The 24,455-nt window shown below is 40.4% G+C and overlaps 1 protein-coding gene across 1 annotated transcript; it reads left to right on the forward strand.

Moving 5' to 3' along the window:
• The first annotated feature begins 235 nt into the window (after positions 1-235).
• Positions 236-22,096, forward strand: orc5 (origin recognition complex, subunit 5). Its single transcript, XM_038297069.1, has 14 exons — positions 236-680; positions 5,365-5,457; positions 7,982-8,167; positions 8,363-8,437; positions 10,871-10,982; positions 13,027-13,157; positions 13,249-13,297; positions 17,618-17,708; positions 17,784-17,830; positions 17,906-18,018; positions 18,116-18,163; positions 20,652-20,762; positions 21,659-21,771; positions 21,877-22,096. The coding sequence occupies exons 1-14, from the start codon at positions 567-569 to the stop codon at positions 21,920-21,922; spliced, it is 1,329 nt and encodes a 442-aa protein (XP_038152997.1). The 5' UTR covers positions 236-566; the 3' UTR covers positions 21,923-22,096.
• Positions 22,097-24,455: the final 2,359 nt, after the last annotated feature.

The raw sequence follows: 24,455 nt of genomic DNA on the forward strand, positions 1-24,455 counted from the left end.
TTTTAACAAAACAAAAAAAAAACAGTTAAAAACCTAGGTCAACAATAAATTTTTACATTAGCAGCTCTTTATATTTTAGCCCTCCCTCATCAGAAATGGTGCTATTAAAACCCCAAAGTTGTAAAAAAAAAAAAAAAAAAAAAACTTTCAAGAAGAAGAAGAAAAGGAAGTGACTTCAACTGGGAAACTACACTACCCAGAAACCCCTACTCTAACATGATTGGCTCGCTGGAGAATGTGACGTTTGACGCGTTTCTGTAGCGCGGGAATCTCCTGCGAGTTTTGTTTCTGGTTTAGTGCCAGTTTTAACCGGTTTAATTAATACTTATTTCCGTTAATTGAATTATATTTAACTCATTGGGATTTCCGCTGCACCTTTTTGCGTTTAAAGCTAATGTTTAACGTTAACGGTCGATTGAGTTACGCCGTATTCTAACTTGTGGCCGCTTCTCTTCTAAGAGGGATGCGTTTCTCCTAGCTAAGCTAATCCATGGTTCTCGTTGGACCTTTTTTATTTTCCACATCGTTTGAGTTTCCTGTTTACAAGCGGGGGTGAGCAGAGAGGAATGGCGGGGCTGTTAGACCAACCAGGATACGATGAGGAGTCTCTGCGGAGAGTGTCAGAGCAGCTGCCCTGCAGAGAGCTCCAGGCAGGGATGCTGCTGTCACTCATGGGACAGGTAGGAGCTTTAGCCCGGCCGGTGTCACCTCTTACTGCAGATGAGTAACGATTACCTGATATTTTTATTACTCTCAGGAGTTAATAGTATTAACCAAATTGGCCAAATTGCTTCAACGATCCCCAAAGTTCACGAAACCTTATATGAACATGTCACCACCTACTGGTGGAGTGCAGAACTACAGTTAGTAATATAATCCCATTTTTTGCAAATTTTTTTTCCATATAAGTTAAATTGACAAGTTAATGTTTGGTCTGTATAATTAAATCTTTAGTAAGTTTTTGTTCTGTGTATGTAAAATGTCTTAGAAGAGAAAAATTATTTAAGGTACACTGTTTTTTTTAGCCATTTTGGTGAAATAAGCTCAATCAGACAGTGAAAGTCTTAATGCAATGATGAGAAAATGAAAGGTTTTAGTCATTTTTATTTAAACATAATAGTTTTTCCACAGTTTTTGGTTTTAATCAGGTTGGAAGTTCATTTCTTTTTCTGTTTTTACCAATCTACTTGGGCAACCAATAGGGCTCGGGATCCGCTTTGCATTCTGGGACGTGGTTGCCATGTTGACGGCTACGCTAACAATTTCATAGCGCCGACATAATGTATTTGCACGAGGAAAAGCAGAAGAGAAGAACGATGTTGAAGTCCCGAAAAGGATCCGGAATTTACCGGGATACACTTAATAGAGAAGCCAGGGACCGGTATGTAGACAAAATCAGCATCATAAATAATTTCGATCCGCATGAGGTTCCAAATAATGAGTGGAGCACCGACGACGAGTTGTTGCCCCTGTTCTCCTTCTCTGACGTCTTCGGCTACCTTGTTCGTGGAGTAAGCGCATATACCTCAGAACAATACAGAAGCTACAAGTCCTTGGAGTCGCATGTGCAGTTCACCAATGGATGGGTTCAGGAGCTGCAGATCATAAAGCCAGCAAACACTGGGAACACAGTGATACGCACCAAGGTAAGCTGTGTTCAGACGAGCTCTGACAACTGCTAGTTTAGCAACTTCTAACCGCTAGTGCTGACAACCACTCACGCATGTAATGTTCTTTTAACTAGCTGCTATGTGTTTCAAAGGTGTAGTTTGTAACGGTAACTTCCAACCCTCCGGGTTTCTCACGTATCTGAGCCTCTTCCTGCTGCAGATGTAGGATCAACATGAACGTTAGCCAGACCCGGCTGCAGAAAGAACTTAAAGGGGGGGGGGGGCATTCCATTTGATTTACTTCAAGCTTAACACTAGCTTTGTGACCATTCATTCAGTGAAAGGAATCTCAAATCTTCATCAAAACATTTATTCAAATTATTTAAAAAAAAATTAAGAATAATTTGCTGAAATAGAAATCAGCATTTGTTTGATTCTTAGTGTTAGAAAAAAATGTGTCCTGACAGGTTTTCTGAACCATCTTCTAATCTAGTCTCCCCCAGCTGCTGGTAGAAACAAGATTTTTTACCATCATTCAGAAACTGGATAGGTGTTACATCTGTATTTTGTTGAAAATCATTTATTGAACATTGTTATTAATAAAATTTTAAGGAACAGATTAAATAGTCAAAGATCCGCAAAATATAAAAAAATAAACAATAGTGCAGTGCTGTGGCCATTCAAGTTAACTCCTAGTTTGAATCAGAGTCTTTCAAAGTGAACTATTTAGAAAAATGATTGCAGTATTGACTGCGGGTTATTAAATCTGACCTCATAAAACACTGTAACGGGTAACTTTGAGCTTAAATCATTCAGTCAGAGGCATTATGCAGGTTTAAATGTCCTGTGCTCATTTCATTTCTTTTAAGTGATATAACAATATAACAGCGTGGTTGTTATACTTTACTGTTGTATAACTGTGATTTATATGATATGTATACACATGCATGAGGGGTTGAGGTTAACGTTTGCTTTCCTGCATAGAATGAAATATAATGGTGTCCTTACCTGCATAATTTATGCCTATTTTTTTTCTCCTCAGGTCTTGCACTCTCAGCGCATTAATGAGACTCCCCTGAAGCCATGGGTCATCATAGACATTTTTTATAAAAAGCATAGTATTTTTTATTATTACATTGTAGTGTTATATTTGCATATTATTGCACGTTGTTATATTATTATACAATTATAGATAATATTATTGTATATCATGACATATTGCATCGCAGCCTTTATTTATACAATTTAAGTAATGCATATTATTATAAGTAATGCATATTATTATAAATACTTATATAAGAATTTGCACTAACAGTGTTTAACTGTTAATGTTTACTATAACTACAATTTGTATAATAATAATTTGCAATATCTCCACTTTCCATTTCTCCATTGATGTTTCATTAAGACCGACTTATTAATAGGATTGAACATTTTGTATAAATACATACTATGTTATTGTAAGTAATTGCACTGCATTTTCATTGCGTCCATTTTTTATTTGTAACCATTTACCTACAAGCATTCAAACTGCACTGCACTGTTCTGCGCTACACTGTGTTCTCAAGTTTCACTACTTGCAAATAAACACTGCAAAGGATCTGATCGTTTGAGACCTCTTGCTTTTGGGTATGGATGCAAAACACACCTATGGCTAAAAAACAACCCACTTGTTAAATGTTTGCTTAGAGTGTATTGTTGATACAAAGAAGTTGTTAATTCCATATTGAGCATCAATCTTTTCTTTAATACAGTAATTCATAAACACCAGAATAAAGTGGTTGACTTTAAGGTGTGGAAGTCCAGTGTAGTATTTCACTTTGCCGGTGTCTTCCTTCAGGAAATCTTCATCCATTTTTCTCTGGCCAAGCTCACGTTTCAGGGTCCTGTTCTCCTCCAGCAGCCGGTTGATTTCAGCACGCCGGCGCTGACAGAAGTCACATTCTGTCAGCGGTGTCTGCTCAGCTCCATCCTCAGCTGGTGCTGGTGTCTCCACTATGGATAAAATAAGGACATATTTTAGCTAAATGTGCATCATGCTGCTGAAAAATCCACAAAAGCTACATACGGTGTTGAATCTGCTGGCTCTGTAAGGCTTACCGGGTGGAACAAGGTCATCAATAGCTGTCTCATCCATCACAGGTGTACTGTCAGTCCTTTGCCGTTTTCTCTTTTCCTGTCTCTCATAGCGTGCAGTCTGTGTGGCCTTTATCTCAGTGTGGCCCAAGTGTAGTGATGGTGCCCAATCCGGATGTGAGGTGTACATTTCATTTGCTGGTTTTCCTGGTGACACAATTTAAAATTATTATCCACAGCAGCAGTGTTGAACACATATAGAACCATAATGTTATCAATGATCCTCAATATACACATTATTATATTGTATTATATGATTACATTACATTACAAGACGGCTGGTAAGCGCTAGGATCAGCAAAATTTGTAAGTGGTGCTATGACAGCTGTCAACCTCAGGGTTTTTTTGAAAATGGAGAGGGATGTCCCTGTCGTGGTAGGAACTGGCAGTGTGTTCAACAAAAGAGGATAAAATGCTATATCAAATGCTACATCAACCAACGACGATGAAATGCTATATCAACCAACGAGGATGAAAATGCTATATCAACAGTCTCTGGGCGCGCGTTCATGCATGTATGTGGTGCCACGGATGAAGGAAGGAAATACTGTAGGCTATAAAATAAAACCGTGCATCTTTAACTTACCAGAATGAAAATGCAGGGAACACACTCGCATTGACATCAGGATACTTTGGAAAGTTCTGTTCTGTCGTCTTACAGCCGCGATCCAAGCTAGCCGACGACTCTTTGTTATCTGTGAAACTTGGTCTCCATGTTTGCGCCTCCAGGCAGGAAAGCGGTGGAAAGTTATCCCATTTTGTAGGTTTTTCCCTCGGCGATCATGTGATGCGCTGTTACAGCCCACAATACTGCAACGGTTTACCATGGTTGAAATCAAGTTACGGTGAAATTAAACGACATAAAACACGGCTGAGAGGGAGAACAGTACGCGTTAGTCACAGGCAATAGTCTAAGGAAGCTGTAAAGTGTGCCGTCAACATGGCGACTACGCAAAGTGGTGACGTCACGACGACCAAGCCCTATACAAATTAGACACATTAGCCAAAACACTTGTGTTATATCTCAACTTTTCAAAGTATGAGGTGGGTCTTGAACCAACAACCTACAGATTGGAAGTCCAGTTCTCGGAGCTGATGCCACTAAATAAGTCAAATATTGATAGGATGCAATACATTACATCTATGTTTAGTGACTAGCTCAGATTTTGACTATTACATTGTTTAATCTTACCAAACTAGTTTTAACCAACTAGATTGATTGGATAAACAAACTATCCAACTCTCCTACAAACTCCCACACCTTGACTGAATACTGAGGCTATGTAAATGCCTGCCAAAGTTCCGGGCGAGCTGAACCACTTCCCGAAGCGGTCACGTGGTATGGCGGGTAGCGAGGCTTCGAACGTCATCTATTTTGGCTTCACCCCCAAATAAATCACGCCTCGATACGTGCCTCATGGAACTGCCCCCGCCACTACTCGACACACGCCTCGAAGCCTCGGCTCATCTCATGACATCAATAGTTAATATCAATTTAGTAGAACTTTTATTCCACCATAATTAATCGATTTGACTGATGATTAGGAGGATAGTGCAACATCTATATTCTATAAGTCTAAATAAATCTGTAATTTTGTTTTGTTTTTGTTTTTTTCAGCCACAGCAGTACTGCTACCCTTCACTCTTCATCTACGGTCATCGATCCTCAGGAAAAAGTCATGTGGTGAATGTTTTAATGAAGGAGCTGGAGGTGAGAAATGTTTTTAACTTAGAGACAAAATATTCTACAAAATTCATTTCAATTTATTTCTATAGCGCCGATTCACAACACGTCATGTCAAAGCAGTTTACAGAGATAATTCAACCAGATCATACAGTCAGAGTGGTTAAAAGTTTTCTATCTAAGGAAAACCAGTTGATTGCATCAACCTATTGACTCTTTAGCAGTCCCTCAAACCAAGCATGCTTGTAGTAACAGTGGAGAGGAAAACTCCCTTTTAACAGGAAGAAACCTCCAGCAGAACCAGGCTCAGTGTGAGCGGCCATCTGCTGAGGCCCACTGGGGTTCAAGGAGACTGAAGCAGACATAGAAAAAGAAGCATAGATACAAAAGGCAACTGTCAACCAGCTCCACAGGCGGCCCCGTCCAGGAAGCACAGATGAGTTATGAGCCAGCTTCCATGTCAGAGGATGAAGAGAGCACATCCAGTTAGTCAGTCAGAGAAACAGGACTACCGATCTCCAACATCTAGAAACAAAGGTGTTGATGGCAGCAGCACAGCTGATATTTCTCTCCAGGATGGAGTCACAGCCAAACAGGAACAGACCAGATGAAGCTACTCTGAGAAAAAGCAGAGAGAGCAGAACGTTAGAGATTGAACTAACAGATTCTGCAGAGTGGGAGAATAGAGAGAGAATGATGGAAAAAGGGTCCCTATGCCCTCCAGCAGTCTAAGCCTATAGCAGCATAAATATACAATCAGAATTACTTTATTAATCCTTTGTGGAAAATAATTTTTTGGGATTGCAACCTTTTACAGAAGAGAGACAAATAAGATTGTAGTATAAATTAGATATGAGATTAAAATAAGGATCACAGTATATACAATCAACAGTATTTACGATAGACAGTGCTGTTCAGTACCAATTTACAATCATTGCACGTAACCGTGTTATTGCGCATAGTGAAGTAATCCATCCATTTTTCTAATCCATCCTCTTCCTCGGTTTATCCGGGGTCGGGTCGCGGGGGTAACAGCTTTAGTAGGGAGGCCTAGACGTCCCTCTCTCCAGCCACTTGGGACAGCTCCTCCGGGGGAACCCCAGGGCGCTCCCAGGCCATGCGAGAAACATATACCCTATTTACACTAGCCTTGAAAAACCGTGCCGAGACCGGTCCGAGCTCAGTAACTGAGATAACTTATGGTGTGTAAATGGAAAGCAAACTGAACTGAACCGAGCTAGACACAACCGAACCGCGCTAACTAGACCAGTTCCAGAGGTGGGCTCGGCTCGGTTTTTCCCTGGCTCGGTTCTCTGATAATAAGAGCGCATGAGCAGAACGCGTCATCTCCGTCTGGCTGCACATCCCGATTCACACTCCATTCCACTAGTTGGTGGTAATGCCCCTCTGGAAGTTGCTTGCCAACCAACACAAAACAGAAGAACAACTATAAACAACTATTGAAATCTTCTCCAAGCAACATTTTAAATAATAGCTTCAAAAGAGCGTGGTGCGACCTAGGATGATAATAATAATCAAGCATAACTTTCTGAATGTGACGGGCGCCGCCTTTTTGATTTGCTTGATTCCCTCCTTCTTCGTCTTCTTCTTCTTGTGTTTTATGGCGGTTGGCAAACAACTTTTGGTACATTACCGCCACCAACTGCTTGATTTCCTCCTTCAATACTGGCAGTAATACCGCAGATCGTCACTAGGAGGCGAGGAACCGAGATAGCCTGATGTGCAAACGGTCGTCAGAACCGAGCTCGGCCTGGTTAACTGATCCGACCTCGGACCGGTCTTGGCATGGATCAGTTTTTCAAGGGTAGTGTAAATGGGGTAATAGTCCCTCCAGCGTGTCCTGGGTCTCCCCCTGGGCCTCCTCCCGGTGGGACGTGCCTGGAACACCTCCCCAGGGAGACGTCCAGGAGGCATCCTGACCAGAAGCCCGAGCCACCTCAACTGGCTCCTCTCGTTGTGGAGGAGCAAAGGCTCTACTCCGAGTCCTCCCCGGATGACTGAGCTCCTCCCCCTGTCTCTAATGGAGAGCCCAGACACACTACGGAGAAAATTCATTTCAGCCGCTTGGATCTGGGATCTGGTTCTTTAGGTCATGACCCAAAGCTGATAGATGAGGGTAGGAACGTAGATCGACCGGTAAATCGAGATGAGGCTTTACTGTCATTGTACAGAACATTTAATGTTATTTCGACTCGTAGCATCTTTATCTAATTAATCAAAGTCAAAAGCAAACTCCAAAATTGGTTTTCTCTTATTTCATAAAAAGATGAAAGTTAGCTGAATTTAACTCTTTGTTTTCCAAGGTTTACACAACGACAACACTTTCTTCAGCTAAAAGAAAAAGCTTGCTTTACATTTCTTTCAATTTCTTTTATTATTTTTTTATCAGTAATGTGTTAGCAGGTTAAAAGCAATTGCTGTAGAGGATATTTAGGCCTTATTCTTGCTGAAATGTCATTTTAAATTTGAGTAGAATTTTTTTTTTTTAAATGAAGCATTAATTTATTTTTCACCTTCTCCTCGTCTGCAGCTTCCTCACACCACAGTCAGCTGTGTGGAGTGCATCTCTGCTGCGCTGCTGTTTGAACAAGTGCTGCTGTCCTTCTTCGGCTGCGACGCCGCCGCGCAGCTCCCCCGCAGTCCTTCGATCTCAGACTTTGTTCGTATCTACAGACAGCAATCCTCCCAGTTTCCTGCCAAGCAGACGCGATTCATCGTGAGTCCTGTTCAGTTTATGCTCCAGTCTCTCATCATTTACCACCTCCAGTGCTCCAATCATTCACCTATTTAATCAGTCACCCTTTCTGTTTGTTAATTATCAGAAAAATAGAAAATAAAGTGTTCCCTTTGTAGATCTGTACATAAGGGCCATATTTGAGCTCACAGGAACAGGTCTTATATGTTTCTTCAGGTGATGGAGAAAGCTGAACTTCTGAGAGACGCAGATGCCAATCTTCTCCCGGCTCTCCTCCGTCTTCAGGAACTGGTGAATTTTTTCTTTCTTTATCTCTGGAAACATTTAGTTGTTTTTTGGACTAATCCTATAATGGAGAGAACCTCCAAGAGCCTCGTTTGTAATGAACGACCTTGAGCTGGAAGGTAGGAGTTATTTCACGATGCTGTTAGGGGAGAAGGATTGCATCCTCTGGCTGCATTTTAACTAAATCTCTGCCATATTTCCTCTTGTGAAAGCAGAGAATCTGTCCTTTGAGCTTCAGTGTTTCAACATGAGAGCTTAAAGTGATAATTGGGAGGCAGGTTTAGGATTATAGATGACGTCCTGATTCAATTTCCTTTTTCTCAACAGGCTTACTGATACATTTTGACTCATCACAGATAAAAATATGTCTTTTCGTCCATCAACCTGCCCTTATCCATAACTCCTCAAGTGGAAAAGTTGTAGTTTCACCTGGTGTTGCGGCGAACGTCCCCTTTGTTTACATCAGCTGTTTGAGTGTGAGCATGAGCTTGCCCGCATGCTATCAATCAATCAATCAATCAATCAATCAATCAATCAATCAATCACAATAAGGTGAGATGAGCTTCCTGGTTTGAGTAGGAGGACTGCATCATGAAATAAAAAGTCTGCCGTTCCACTTGGGCAGTGGAAAGAGCTGCGCAAAGTTTGTATCAAGGAAGCGAAGGACTGAACAGACGGCCAGTAAACTCGCGTTTAATCCTGGTGTGAATGTAATCTATGTGCTGCGCTGTTTGTGTGTTTGTAGCGCGGTTACGCTTGTAAATACTCACCTGGTGTATTGTGAAAATGTTGGCTTGTAAGGCTTCTTGAAACTTGCTTTAATTACTGGTGTAACTTGTTTGCTGTAATTTGTTTGACGTTCTGGTTAAAACGGTCCAACTTAATGTGTTTGTGACACTGTTACACGGAGTAATTTGGTGCTAGTGAAGACGGGTTAAAGACGTGCATCTTTCTTCCTGCGTGTGATTAAAGCGGACTTTGGATATTTCACTGCTAAAATGAAATTCATAGGTTGTGTTATGCATTAGGGGTAGAACAGTTCACAAAATCCACATTTTGGTTCGGTTCACGGTTTCGTGGTCACGGTTTTTTGGTTCGGTATATGTTGATTGTTACCCCGAAATCCCATAAAAATAATGAAATTAATGAAAAAATCCCCCAAAAATTAATGGATTGTAATTATATTTAATGATCCGCGGAAACCCTGGATCATTTCCGCATGTTTTGCTGCTTTGAATTTAATCATCTGGCGCATGCTCTCTACGATCTCCAAGGAACTCAGAGCGGAGCGGACGGGAGCCACAGCAGAGGCTGTAGGCTTTGCTTTGTGCAGGCGGTCTGGAGCGCAGCGGGGCGGAGCGCTGACGGAGTATGTGGGATTTCGGGGTTAGCCTGACATGTTGGTCATGTTGCTGTTAGCATAAACAAAACGTGTTGCACAATGCTTGCACACTGTTGCACTTTTATCCACAACTTTCTTTCCGCTGTCATCGTAGGTCACTCTAAATGCAAAGTGGTCCCATACAGCAGACCTATAAAGTGCTGCTGGCGCGTCTTCCAACTCCTGTTCTTTCCCACTCGCCATACCCACACAATTCTCCACAACAACTGATTTTTTTCTGCTACACCCGGCTACGCTGCTTCGCTTCTTCTTCTTCTTGCTTACTACTGGTGGTTGGCTTTGGTCGCAGTACCGCCACCTTCTGCTCTGGAGTGTAAACGCTTCGCCTATGAGAAAAAGGAGCAGCATGAACCGAACGAAACGCACGCGAACCGAACCGAGACAGTCGAACCGAACGATTCGGACGGTTTTCAACCGTTCCATCCCTAATATGCATATTTAAAACGTACTAAAAAAAATCACTGACTTGTTATTTAGTTTTACCGTTTGGGAATTCTTGTAACCTATGGGATTCAGTAACCTCCATAAATCCGCTTCCGTTGTTAAAATGCTTTAATTTTTTATTATTATTTTTTTATGCATTTTTATGATAGCTAAAACCTAAATGGTCTTAACTTAAAGGTAAAACCATAGTCTATTTTCATAAATATATTGAATTATACATTTCTCAGAACTGACTCCTACAAACAATGTGCACTATAGTAGATGTGTTATTTGGTTTTGTCTTTTTAAGGTTTTTCACCTGCTAATAATTTATAATTAATTGCAAACAACACAAGAAGAAAATAAAAGGAAAAGATGGAACAACAGTTTAATCATTGAGTTTAATTTTCAGCTTGGTACAACCCTTCTAGTATGGGAATATCACAGCAAAGAAGTAATCACTTGGTTTAATTTGGTAAAAAGTCTTTATGGAACCTTTGGCTATTCAAATATTAATCGATTCACTGAAAAAACAATCAACAGATTAATTGATTAGTAAAATAATAAGTTGCAGTTGTAACTGAATGCATCTGTTTGTGATGTTTTACCTCCAGGTGGACGACAACGTCACCGTGGTCCTGCTCAGTGAAATCGTTTGGGACAAGTTCAGACCAAACACCGGCTGCTTCGAGCCGCTCCTGCTTCATTTCCCAGACTACAGTAAAGGTATCAGTCTCTCTGCATATTGGAGGAGGCAGTGTACCTGTGATTTTCTCCCAGCAACTCAGCCAGTGACAGCAGGAACATGTCTGATAGGAATCATGAACTGTGCTGATGTGCTGCCCTGGTATGGAGTCTTCTAAAATCTCCTCAGACACCGATTTTTCTGCATTTTAACTCCTTTTTACCATAGACATGAAATAAGAGTAGACCCCGCATCGACCGCTTTTATCTATGAGCACTGACGGGATTTGGTGGCGCCATCTTGGGGAGGTCGGCAGCTCGGCTCAGTGTAATTGTTGAGCAGGGACAGGATCGGTTTTAATCAACTTTAACTCTCTGAATATCAAACTAATTTTCACATTTTAGTTTTTTTTTCTAAAAACACAAACATAGATCAGTTTATTGAAATATTCTTTGTGTTTTTTTTTTTTGTTTTTTTTTTTTATTACTATATAAAGAAACATATTTATACAGGTATCCTCATACTGTAAATATGTCCACCGCCGTATTAATGATCTATTATTCAGATGAACAGTATTTATATGTTTTGTTTTTTATTTATAGTGTTTTATATATTTATTTTTATTTACAGCACTTTGGTCAGCTGTGTTTTTTTATTTTGTTTCTTTTAAGTGCTTAACAAATAAAATTAGATATTTTTTTTTTTTTTTTTTTTATTACTCTGTCACTTATTCTATTATTTTTATGCACTTTATAAGGTCCAGATTTGTGTGACCACTTTTGCTGTAATCATTTGTTGCCGGAACGCCACAATTTACCCACTGTGGGACAACAGAGGGAGTTTCTATTCTATGTCGCGTATATCTGCTGTTTATTTAGTAATGTCTTCCAAAGCTCTGATGCCTTCATGAAGTTCTCCCTCGAGGTCTGATGTTAACAGCATGTTCATTTAGACAAATATTCATTGAGGCATCCTTCTTCTGTTCTGCTTAAAGCAGCAGGTTAGGGTAGCAGATCGACCTCCCCAAGATGGCGCCCCTAATTATTCTACTCTTAAATATGTGTATGCTTCTCACTGTCACTAACCGATCCGTCCCAGAACGACGATCAGTCCTGCTCATGTGCGAATAGATATACATCCAGGTGTCCATAAATATTTTAATTATAGTACTTAGATTACTTTTTTCAAACTTTACACATCTTTAAAAAAAAAAAGTTTTAGAAGTTTTGTGGGACAATTATGATGCCTTTCTACATTTTCTTCGTGAAACTGATTATCTGAGGTCGTCATCGGAAATGCTCAGAGTGTTCATGTTCATCTGCATTTTAGTTTTTTTTATTCTTTATAACATAACGGTAAGATGAAAGGAAAAAAATAAAACTTAAAAAGACTAGATTTATGTTTAAATCCAAAGCTGAAAAAGTTAGCGACCGGAAGTGGCGTAGGATCTCATTTCCGGTGCAGATCGGGCACAGAGTGATAAAACAGGATTTAAATGCATTTATTTTCTCAGGAAATACATTATTAACCTGTAACACATGATATTTTATACACTTACTATTTTTGCGGAGGGAAAAACGTCATTTAGGTTATTTTAACAAAATACAATCGAGGTCGACCCGGATATATATCTGGATGCACAAATGAGCTGATGGTGCATACGCAGAACGGAGCGTGCGCCTGGGACGGACGGGTAGCTGCGCTCGCATCAGAAGATAAGATTTTTTTTTTTTTTTTTGTCAGACCCATGAAGCAAAAACTCTACAGATTAACTTTTAATGTTGACACCTAACAGATAAATGAAAAGTATTCATTTCCTTTTAAAACCCTTTAATCTTTTCCAAATTTTGTCACTTTCTAGATAAAGTCTTACTGATCAACATACTGTTGGCTAAGGTTAAAAAAATATTCCAGAATTAAAAATCTGAGGGTAGCACCGTCGCCTTGTCTGTTTGGAGATTTCATCTTCTCTCTTTGTCTTCCATCTTCCTCCAATCAGGGTAATTGGCCTAAAAATAAGCAATAAATATGTTTTTTTCTTCCACTCTTTAAACCTAATTTCTCCAACTTGTATCTGTTTTGTAGGCGAGCTGCAGCAGATTCTCTCCAAAGACTGCCATCCATCGTATTCAGCAGAGTTTTACTCCTCCTACATCAACATCCTGCTGGGGGTCTTTTACACCGTCTGTCGGGACCTCAGGGAGCTGCGGCACCTGGTCAGAACCGCACAGCTAAACCGATCGCTGCAGCGTTTTTTTATTTTTTTTATCAGTAACCGTTACTGTATTTCTGCTCTGTTTCCACCAGGCGGCGCTCAACTTTTCAAAATTCTGTGAACCCGTTGCAGCTGGAAAAGGTAAAAAAAAAAAAAAACGGATTCATGAACATCATGAAAAAGTTCAGTCTTTACAAAATTGAAACTCCAATACACCCCAGTCTTCTTTTTTCTTCAGTTGTACTGGTTCATTGTTTCCCACAGGAGTTTAGGAGACTCTGGTGGGAGAGTCTCTGACCCTCGGGGGTTTTGCACATTTTTAAGCACGGTGTATCCCACTTAAAGGGGAACGCCGGGTTTTTTACATTGGGCCCTTGATTTTACGTTGAATGCTGGCGTACCATAAAGAATAAATGATGAACAGTTTAGTTTGTGCCTTCAAGTCGTTGCCCATAGGAAGACGTTACTTGGACATAACCTAATGGAAAATCTTCAGAACGGCTCCAAATGACACAAAACTCATACGGGTGAGTAGAACATGATGGAATAACGTAAAATCAAGGGGGCAATGTAAAAATGTAACGATATTCCCCTTTAAGTGCATTTTTGAGGCCACTTTTTTTACTTTTTCTTTTTCCCCTTGTGGTCCACTAAGGAGCCTACAAACCATTATCTTAGAGAGGAAAACACAATGAACAAGTTGATTAAGTGACTGTTGCTGTGTGAATCAAATGCCGTTATTTAAGATAAAACATTTAAAATTCATTTATTTATTTTAGACCAAATAACATTTTACATTTACGTCCCGCTCGCTCCCGTCCTGAATGTAAGCCCCCCTGGCTTACATTCAGAGTAAACCTGCTGTGGCTCTGACTGCAGCGCTGAGAGGGACTCCTGTGGAAGCGGGAGAACGGGGTTGGGACGGGGGGGAGGCGCCCCACGGCAGACACCTGCCGCTGGAGGACAAGAGTAGGAACGATACGTGCTTTCACCTAAGAGTCTCCAAAAGCCGCCAATGACACCAGAAAAGTCGCTAGATTTGTCACTAGTCGCTTTGTTTTTTTTTTTTTAAAAGAGTCGCTAGAGGGGTCTGAAAAGTCGTTAAATATAGCGACAAAGTCGCTGGGTTGGCAACACTGCGGGTGAACCGGGCAGCTTTGAGAAAAATATAACTGACGCTTGGAGTGGGTCTCACCTGGGGAGTAGAACCGCCACTGATCATCTATGAGCGCGGCGCACATTCTACCTGTCGCTTGGTTACGGCCGAAACAATTTGTCTCTCTATGGCGCTGGGTTACAATGCGGTATGAAAGTACAGCTGTGGAATGGTCTGATAAGCTGACAGATCTTTATGTTGTTGTTTCCTCTCTCTATGTGTCTATTAGAGACTGACACGGGAGTGGATTTTCACTCCTGTCCCGTCCCACTCCCACAGAAAAAAATGGTGTCCCGTCCGATCCCGGGCCAGAGTAGAAATCTGAATCCTGTCCCGTCCCACTCCTGGTGAAATTACTCCCACTCCCATCGCGCTCCCATTCAGAATGACTCCCGCTCCTGGACCACTCCCATTCTTGTTCTTTTTGAGCGCGGGTGAAAAACTCAGAGCGGAAGTTACTATTGGTTTGCTCCCGCTCCCGTCTGCTCCCGTTAATGTTTAATCCTGTACCGTCCCAATCCCGTGATCGTTACTAATACTGACTCCCATCCCACGGGAATCCCGTGACCCGTGGTATTCCCGAAAAAATATCAGTCTCTAGTGTCTATATCAGACTGTGGCGGGCCCAAACGAGACTCATTCATTAATGGGAAACATTGACTGATTCATCCATTTCAAGGGATCTCTAAATTAAAGCCTATGAACAGCAGAGTCATGTTTCTGAACATTCTTTAGTACCAACAAGGTACCTGATTGGATCAATTCCAAGTTCTATAAAATTCAGTCATCTTTTCTTCATAGAGCTTTTAAGTGGGTCACTCTTAGAGCCTTTTCTGGAGTGTTCTGGTAGATTAATCCATTTACTAAAAAAAACACAGAATTCTCACTTAGCGTAGAAACTATAGAAACCTTGATTTTATCAGTAAAAGCTTTGGACCACTGAGATAGGGTCCAGCTTTTTTTAAATCCTCAGCCCAGTTAAAGGTACTGTTGAGAATTTTTGCTAAATTTTTTTAAAAGACCTGCCCTGTTCGCTTTAAAAAAAAAAATTCACATGCACTACCCTGTACACGCTCCCGAGAGGGAACGCCTATTAAATGAATGCACCAGCCAATTTGTCCTGGTCGACATTCTGTTGAAAAGTTGCTGTTTTCATAGTTCATACAAACATCCACCCTAACTAATAAATCCCTCAATCACTATATAGAGCGGGGACTATATAGTGAACTTTATAGTGAACTCTGCTAACTTACCACTGAAGCTTGTCATATTTTTGATTTATGCCCAATTTTGAAGCGTTGTCTGCGCTATGTTATTCCACGCCACAACATAAGAGGGACAATCAGGAACTAGCTGTGGGTCTAGATACGGCCGAGGAGGTGAGGAAGTGGAAAAACGCAAGGGTTAAATTTATGAGACAACGGAGGGACACGGCGGTGAAAAAGAGCAGGGATCCAGGTGGAAAAAGGGACCCAGCGTTCTCACGCACCTCGCTCTTCTAGCTGCTCCATCTTCCCAAGTGGTTTTCCACAATGGCGGTCATACAAACAGAACAAGCCGGTAAGAAACCAAACAGGAAATACGCATAGTGTAGAGTGGATGTAGATTTGAGCAATCATAGGCCTTCTGTCTGCGATCACCTACAATTTAGGAGAGGTGCACCAGAGTGTCTGCAGAAGGTGGGGGGGGAATATTTGCGTTAACTGCAACACACATGCAGGCGACCTGGTTTCTGAGTATAAACCAGCCTTAAAGGAATAGTACACCCAAAACATGATTAGCCTTCATTTTCTACTCACCTCCATGCTGAACAACACTCTGGAGTACTTTTTTGATATCTCAAATGCATCTGGAGATCTGGGAGACTTCTTGCTGTCTGCTGACATTCAAATAATGGAGGTCTATGGCGCCCGAGACAGAAAGGTCCACAAAAGTCCACAAAAACTTGTCAATATTCCTCCATACTGCTCGTCCAATGTAATCCAAGTGTCCTGAGTGGGTAGCATCCAGAATTTACTCGAAACGAAGTCATTTAGAACGTTTTAGAGCCTAAACAGTAGTGTATAGGATTTCCTAATAGCGCCCCCATGCGCGCTCACGATTCTACGGAAGCCGGCAGACCAAACCAGCGCATTCAGCTCGGCAAAGAACTCATGCTCTTCCTCAACACTGAAGTCCTCAGACATTTTTCTTTCGTTGTTTCTTTCTTTGCACAGGTAAACAGCACATTTCTTCTTCTACGCTTGCATTATCGGCAGACCAGACGCTGAATGCGCACTTCCTTCCGGTTTGGTCTGCCGGCTTCCGTAGAATCGTGAGCGCGCATGGGGGCGCTATTAGGAAATCCTATACACTACTGTTTATGCTCTAAAAACATTCTAAATGACTTCGTTTCGAGTAAATTCTGGATGCTACCCACTCAGGACACTTGGATTACATTGGACGAGCAGTATGGAGGAATATTGACACGTTTTTGTGGACTTTTATGGACCTTTCTGTCTCGGGCGCCATGGACCTCCATTATTTGAATGTCAGCAGACAGCAAGAAGCCTCCCAGATCTCCAGATGCATTTGAGATATCAAAAAAGTACTCCAGAGTGTTGTTCAGCATGGAGGTGAGTAGAAAATGAAGGCTAATCATGTTTTGGGTGTACTATTCCTTTAACCTCTCCTCCGCTGTGCCATCTTTGTTATTAGGGCCGCTGTGACAGCAAATCCTATAATGCTTTGCGAGGAGAGCTCTATACGCAAAGCATTCTGGGATATATCTGCCCCTTCTGAGGTCCTTCTTTTCTTCTCATTCACTTTATAGACACTTTTTCTCTTACGATCCTCAGCCATCTTCAATGACTGTCTGAAACCGTAGCTCCACAAAGATATACGCCTGAAAGTGCGCTGAAAAATATCGCTAACGGGACGACCACGTAGGACAGCCTTACATAAACAAATCACCAGAATGATTGACAATTAGGAGGACCACTTATTTAGATGATCCAACCGGAAATAAAAGATCATCCTCTATAAATTTAAGACTTTTCTGTCTTTCTTTACTTGTTCCTCTGAAGACTGCAGTTCTCCTTGCTGCTAGTGTTCACTTCCTACCACACTTTTTCCTTCCACTCAACTTTCTTTGAATAAGCTTGGATTCAGCTCTCAGAACAAGCAGCTTCTAAGCATTGACTTCTGTCCATCATGAGTTTCTAATATCAAACTTTTTCACGAGATTCAGATATCCTGGAGATTTAATTTTACTGGAGGAGATTCCATTAATAAAAGCAGCTTTTTGTTTCTTTTTTTTTTCTCAGCGAAAGAGACGGAGACTCACAAGCTGTGGAAAAACATTGAGCCTCATCTGAAAAAGGCGATGCAGACGGTTTACCTCCGAGAGGTGTCCAGGTCTGAGCAGTCATCTCATCCTTTCCTTTGAGCTTCCTTCCATCGTCTTTAATATCTCATCTCGGTGTGTTTTAGTCTTCAGTGGGAGCAGATGGAGGAACACGAGGCTGGAGCTCTGAGAGGTGCTAACACACAGAAAGTGTTTTTTTTTCTTCACTTTGCTATAAATAACAGTGTGATTTCTCCTCCCTGTAAAGGTTTATCAGCTCACACTCATGTTGAACTTCCCTATTACTCCAAGTTCCTGTTGATTGCTGCCTATCTGGCGTCCTACAACCCTGCCCGCACAGATAAGCGCTTCTTCCTAAAGGTAGAATCCTTTTATCTCTGAGTTTCCTCCTGCGAATGTCCCGCCTGTCTCTGCCTTTTAACTTCACTCTGTGATCTTTGTCTTTTTCTCTCTCCAGCATCACGGGAAAATAAAAAAAACAAACTTCTTGAAGAAGAATGAAAAGGTGCTCCCTTTGCCTTTTTTATTGTCATTGTTAATTACATGTTTATTTTTAAAGTTATGCTACGTTCAGATCGCAAGCAGCAGGAGCAGCAAAAACACGCGTGCCGTTTCATTTTTGACGCTTGTACAAGTTTGGTTCTGACGCGCGGCTGAGGCATCTCTGCTGCTCTGGCTGCGCGGCGCGAAAGTGGGTCTGATGCACGTTGGGTGGCAGGGTTTCCGTGGGTCCTTAAAAAGTCTTAAAAGGCATTGAATTCTTCAAAATAAAATTAAGGCCTTAATTGGTATTAAAATTTCTTAAATCAGTCTTTCGTAGGTCTTAATTTTTAAAACATCATGAATAGGATTATTTTTGTTATGATTTATTTTTGTAATCTAAATAAAACATTAAATTTGACCATTTTTATTTTTTATCAAAAAAAAATAACGGCTCGCCATTATTGGTTCCGTCCCGATAGAACCAATAAAGCGTTGTTGTGGCCGGGACATTTGGGAGATGCACCATTAACTTTTTGTCTGGAAAATACGAGCAAGTGTAAATGTAACCAAAATTGTCTCCAGCCAAGAGTTTTCTCCATGGCTTAAAACCAGGGAACATACATGAGGCTCAGTGGATTTAGTGCAAGAAGTCATTCAAGCTCAGAACGATGGGAATTAAGGCAGTGGAGTCACACATGCGAAGCACGAAACACAAAGCGTCAAAATGGAGTTACAGAGAAACAGCCGGTATTTCTCAGTTTAGTTCCACCCTTGTCTCTGCAACGCCTCCACTTATCACCAAATCAAACATACTGAGAAAACCATACAAAGAAAAATAGCTGCAAAAAAGACTTAGCACTGGTTATGTTGTGGCTTTAAAACTGATTTGTTTTGTTCCCTGCTAAAACAAAGTTTGTGAATTCAGTTAAATAATTGTTAAAATATATCCGTCATTTGTGTGTTTTTAGCTTTCTTCCTGTATGGGAAGCTTTTCAAAATGTGAAACATTAGTGCAGTGGTTTATGTTAAAATAAACCTTTGGGTTAAGTTGTCGTAAGCAGGTTTTTCTTGTGTTTCTTGTAAATTTGGTCTTAAATTTTTATTTCAAGTGGCATTAAAAAGTTTTGAATTTACTTGCCTTATGCTGTAGGAACCGTTGGGCGGAGCTACTCTATCCTTTCTTTGCCTGTAACAATGGCAGCTATATTTGCTGTCATCAGTGGGTAAAAAGTAGTTTCAATGATTTTAAGTGAGATAGTCCACCTGAAAACTTTGCATCAGTTCATCCAGATTACGATCCTGCCTTCAAATATTATTTCGCTGTTGGAGCCGCTCAGATTCCCGTACCCCGGCGGTGCGCCGTCACTGGGAATCCCATTCAACTACACTGGAAAAACAATCTAGAAATAAGTAAAAATATCTTAAATTAAGCGTATTTACCCTTAATTTGAGTAGGTAAATGAGAGGATTTGCCAATGGAATGAGCATTTTTACTCTTAAAAAAAAAGATAATTAGATAATATCCACTTCAAATAAGGCAATGTAATTGTGTTTTCTTATTTTATGTGTATATTGTCTTGTTCTTGTTGGCATAATGTCTCTTTTACCTCCTTAATCTAAGAACAAATGCATTTATTTTAAGAAAAAATTACTTATCTAGATTTTGATTTTTTCCAGTGTAGCCTAGTAAAGTAGCCCCACCCACCAGCGGCTAAAATCATTTTTTCCTGTGAGTGGTCTAGCCTTGATCAATGCCTCGGGCCCTAGAACTGGCGGGCCAATCACAACGCAGAGATGTGTTTTGACTTTCTGGATGTAAAGTGGGCGGGGTTTTGAGGGCGTGTTGTGCTTTCTCCAGCCCGACGCTGGAAAAAGCACAACAAGGAAGAAAGAAACAACTACTGAAAAGTTCTTGTTTGACTCAGCTTTGGAATCAGTTCTGGAAAGATTAGACTCAGGATTTTCGTTGAAACGTGAGCAGGAAGAGGCTCTACGTTCATTCATTTTTAAGAAGAACGTATTCGCCCTTTTACCGACAGGCTGTTTGTTTACTCTCCCCCACCAGCTTCCTGTCAGGCTTCCTACGTCAGAGTCAGTTGCGCTCATTGGTCAGAGCGTTGGTCAATAGGCAAAGTCCTGGTTTGAAAAACAACGGGTTGTTCTCATCAACAATCTTCCGATGTCTCATTCATCGGGGCCAGACTAAATTACACATTTAATCTCACATCTCACCAGAATAATAAAAGCCAACATATTCTGCCGGCAGGTTTCTACATTTTAAGTTAATTTAGGCGTTAATAAACTGTTTCAGAGGAATGATTATAGCGCTCTGCATCAGCACTCCAGCAGCTGTTGCTTCTGAAGCACGCTGCATGAAGCTTATGATGCGCTGCAGGACCTTTTGCTGCACGTCGATGCACCTCAACCTTTGACTTTGCATGTAAACTAGCTGCTTCTGCGGCTTTTGGTCTGAACGTAGCATTAGCTGACTTGTTATCGCTGTTTTCCAGACCAGTAACCACCTTCTGGGGCCGAAGCCTTTCCCTCTGGACCGCCTCCTCGCCATCTTCTACAGCGTGGTGGACAGCAGAGTCGCTCCCACTGCCAGCATCTTCTCCCAGGTCTGAACAATTACACTTTAACTCTGTTCGTGATTCTGATTCTTTATTGAATCTCTGTTAGCATTGCAATGGCCGATCGCTGATATAAAACCAGGTCTGAAAATCAGCTGTCAGTCCTCTAAACCTTTCATCTATATATTTATGTAACTAATAAAGTTTTCTAGTGAAGAAATAGGGGGTCCCTATGTCCTCCAGCAGTCTAAGCCTATAGCAGCATAACTATAGCGATAGCTCAGGATAACCTGAGCCACTTTAATCTAAGAATTCTGACTTTTTTCTCAGATTCATCGAAAAAATAATTGACAGATCAATCGATAAGCAAAATAACTGTTAGTTGATGTCCTAGTCGTGACCATTACACATAAAACCAATCGATTTTAGAAATTATTTAATATAAAAAAATTCCTGTCTTTAGTTTTGTTCTACAGGGTTTCCGCGGGTCATTAAAAGTCATTAAAGTTCATTAAATATGATTATCGTGGCATTTAAAATGCTTTATTTAAAAAATTATTAATAAAAACAGCTTCGTCAGATATGTTATATTGCAATATATTTGCGTGGAACTGCAACCGGTTGGTCGTAAAACTGTCTGTCGTCTGTCCGGAAAAGAAGCTCGAGGCAGAGAAAAAGCTAGAGAATGGGGAAAATACAAAGTTTAAATAAAGTGGCTGGAAAGCGAGGAATTGCAGCCTGTCGACGGTAAAGATTATAAAGGATTTTTCCGTGTATATATGAGTCATGGGTACTTAAAATAATTTTTAAGAGCATTAAAAAGCCTTACTCCTTCCTGTATAAACCCTGTTGTAACTTTTATTGAATTTCCTGTATGAGCCGTTTGTGGATCATAATGGAGAAGATGAATCAGTTCATGTGAGTCTTTTTTAATCTCTGCTTAGATCTCGTCTCTAGTGACTCTGCAGCTGCTGACTCTGGTCAGCCACGACGATCAGCTCGACACACCCAAGTACAAATGTGCCGTTTCTCTGGATTTTATTTCTGCCATATCCAGGTGAGTGTGCCGCTGCTCCTGTCTTATCATCTAACAGCTGCGGCTGCGAGTTATTCAACGTAGCTTACCTTTACAGAGTCTTATGTGCTGTGGTTTATTTTCCAGGACGGTGAACTTTGATATTGTGAAGTATCTGTATGATTTCCTGTGAGGCTGCGGAGCGTGAAGGAGAGATGACGCCACGGCGACGGGGAGATAAAGATTTATTTCTGCTGGAAAACCCTGCAGGAGAAGATGGCTTAGTGTGAAAAATCTTCTTAACATGTCGCTGCCACCTTGTGGCAAACAGTTGACATTATTATTATTATGAATGTATTTTTTTGATGTTTGTTAAATTTGCATTTAAACAAAATAAAAATTATGCTGCCAGAATTTTAATTTCTTTATACTTATTTAAAGATCAGATATTTTTACCGTATTTCTAAGATCTCTCCAAAATTAACCGTGTTGTGCTTTAATGTCACATGCTTCCTGGAGATAAAAATAACCTGGTAGATGGTCAAAAGGTGAAAGAAATGCTAATTAATATGCCTGACCAGCTGATCTGAATCATAGGCGGCGTTCCTGACGTGAAGCGATCCTGACAGCGTCCAGGAGAGCCTCCAACCTCGCTTCATACCGTTCTTTTAAATTTAATTTTACGTTCCAAATGGTCATGTTGACTCAAACGCTGTGAATTATTGTCTTTTTATCTCCACTAACCTCCAGTAAAAGTTGTTTTTCTTTGCTTACAGCATCATAGGGATTTTATATAGTCATTTTAAATTTGCAGTGGAGGTTACCTTATTTATACAGAAATATAAATACATATTTTTTAATTCTATCAGAACCATGCACATTTTAACTCTCATTGATTACTGCTAGCATTTATAGAATGAAGGAAAAAAACTTTTTTTGCGACTTCCATCTCAGAATATTACCAAGGAAGAGGATTGGGGCCACTGGAAACAAATAAAGTCAACAGATTTTTATTTTGTTTATGTTTATCATGGAGGAAAAAAGTCTACATTCTGACTTTAAACTCAGCATTCTGAGTTAATTTTAGTTTAATATAGGGGAAATTTCAGAATTCTGAACTTAAAATCAATTTGAATTCTGGAATAAAAGTCAGAATTCTGAGATTAAAGTCAGAATCCGGATTTTTCTCCCACATTAAAATCAAGTGAAATTAAAGAATGTTAACTTTTTTTTTTTTTCCAGTGGTCCTACTCATCCTCCTCCCGTATATTACAGAGGTCAGTGATCCTGGTCCTCAGGAGACACTGATCTGGATGTTGACTCTGCTTCAATACACCTGAATGAATTCTTATTTCCCTACTTTAGTTCAATCAAATTCTGCAGTATTCTGTTGATTGCTAATTTATATTTATTAGGCATGCGGAGAAAGGGAAAACATCTAGAGCGGAGGTCTTCAACAGGGGGTTCGCGACCCCTAGGGGGTCATGGGAGTTACTGCGTGGGGGTCACAAGTTTTGGTTGAGTTGACTTTTTTATATTCCCCCCTGCAATTTTTCACACTAATTGAAATGTCTTTAAATAGACAACAGTAAACAGATAAATGGAGGCAGATGTCTTTCAGTCATCAATGCTCACATTCAGCGACACACAGGAGCTCTTTCAAGCTGGGCACCGTTTCATTCACAACACCTGTCCCATCAACCAGGAATCAGAAATACTTTAATAATCCCAGGGAGAAATTACATGACTCCATCTGTAATAGAGCGACACAATTTCATACAATATAAATAAAATTAGGGGGTCCCCACTCCATCTCGCCATCAGTTTGGATTGAAGACGTTGGTGAAGATTCTCAGTTATCCAGGTCATTGTCATTCCAAAAAAAAAAAAGCAATCCACAGGTCTTTGTTTCCACGTTTCTCTTCCCATCCAGGAAGCCTTTTCAATTCAAAATGTCAGAATTATCGTTGAGTTGAGGCTTTATATAGTAGCCCAACAGCTTTGTTGGCTTGGCTGCCCAGGCGGGATGTTTTGTCCCCTGCATGGAGGTGCGGGTTTGCAAACCAGGTTCTTCTGGTTTAATTTTCATGTTTTCTAAGCCAAAACAAGTTTTTGGGCTACTATAAAAAGCCTTGAGCTCAACGCTATTTCTGACATTTTTCAGTTGAAAAAGCTTCCTGGATGGGAGGGGAAACGCTTTTTAATTCGGAAACCAAGTTTAGGATTGAAGACAGAAAACTTTAAGTTCCTACAGTCACAGAACACTGCCAGTAAAGGTGAAATACTTAATTGGTCTAAATGACAAATTGGTGACAGTTTCATTTGTCAACACATATCATCATAAGAAGGTGGTTTAGTATTACACTATAAAAACTGATCAAACACTCTTAAATTTAGTGTACTTGCCCTTTATTTGAACAAGTGACCAAGATGATCAGCCAAAGAAAGGAGGATTTTAGCCCTTAAAACAGGATAATTAAGTAATAGTGATCTTGAAGCCAAACTGTATTATCCTGTGTTGATACTGTCTCGCAGAATACTGACACCTGCTGGACATTTAGAGACACTACAGCCAGCTTATTTGACAGACTAAACTGAATTGGTTTAATGACCTACTACAATGATATCATTTAAGTTATTTAGGTTATATTGTATTATTTCATATCTATGTTTAAATTGAAAATATTTTTTCTATTTTTAGATGGAGTCAATAATGCAAACATATA

The sequence above is a fragment of the Cyprinodon tularosa genome, unplaced genomic scaffold, assembly GCF_016077235.1.
Source record: "Cyprinodon tularosa strain WSP-4 unplaced genomic scaffold, ASM1607723v1 ctg381, whole genome shotgun sequence".
In the NCBI taxonomy this organism is placed as follows: domain Eukaryota; kingdom Metazoa; phylum Chordata; class Actinopteri; order Cyprinodontiformes; family Cyprinodontidae; genus Cyprinodon; species Cyprinodon tularosa.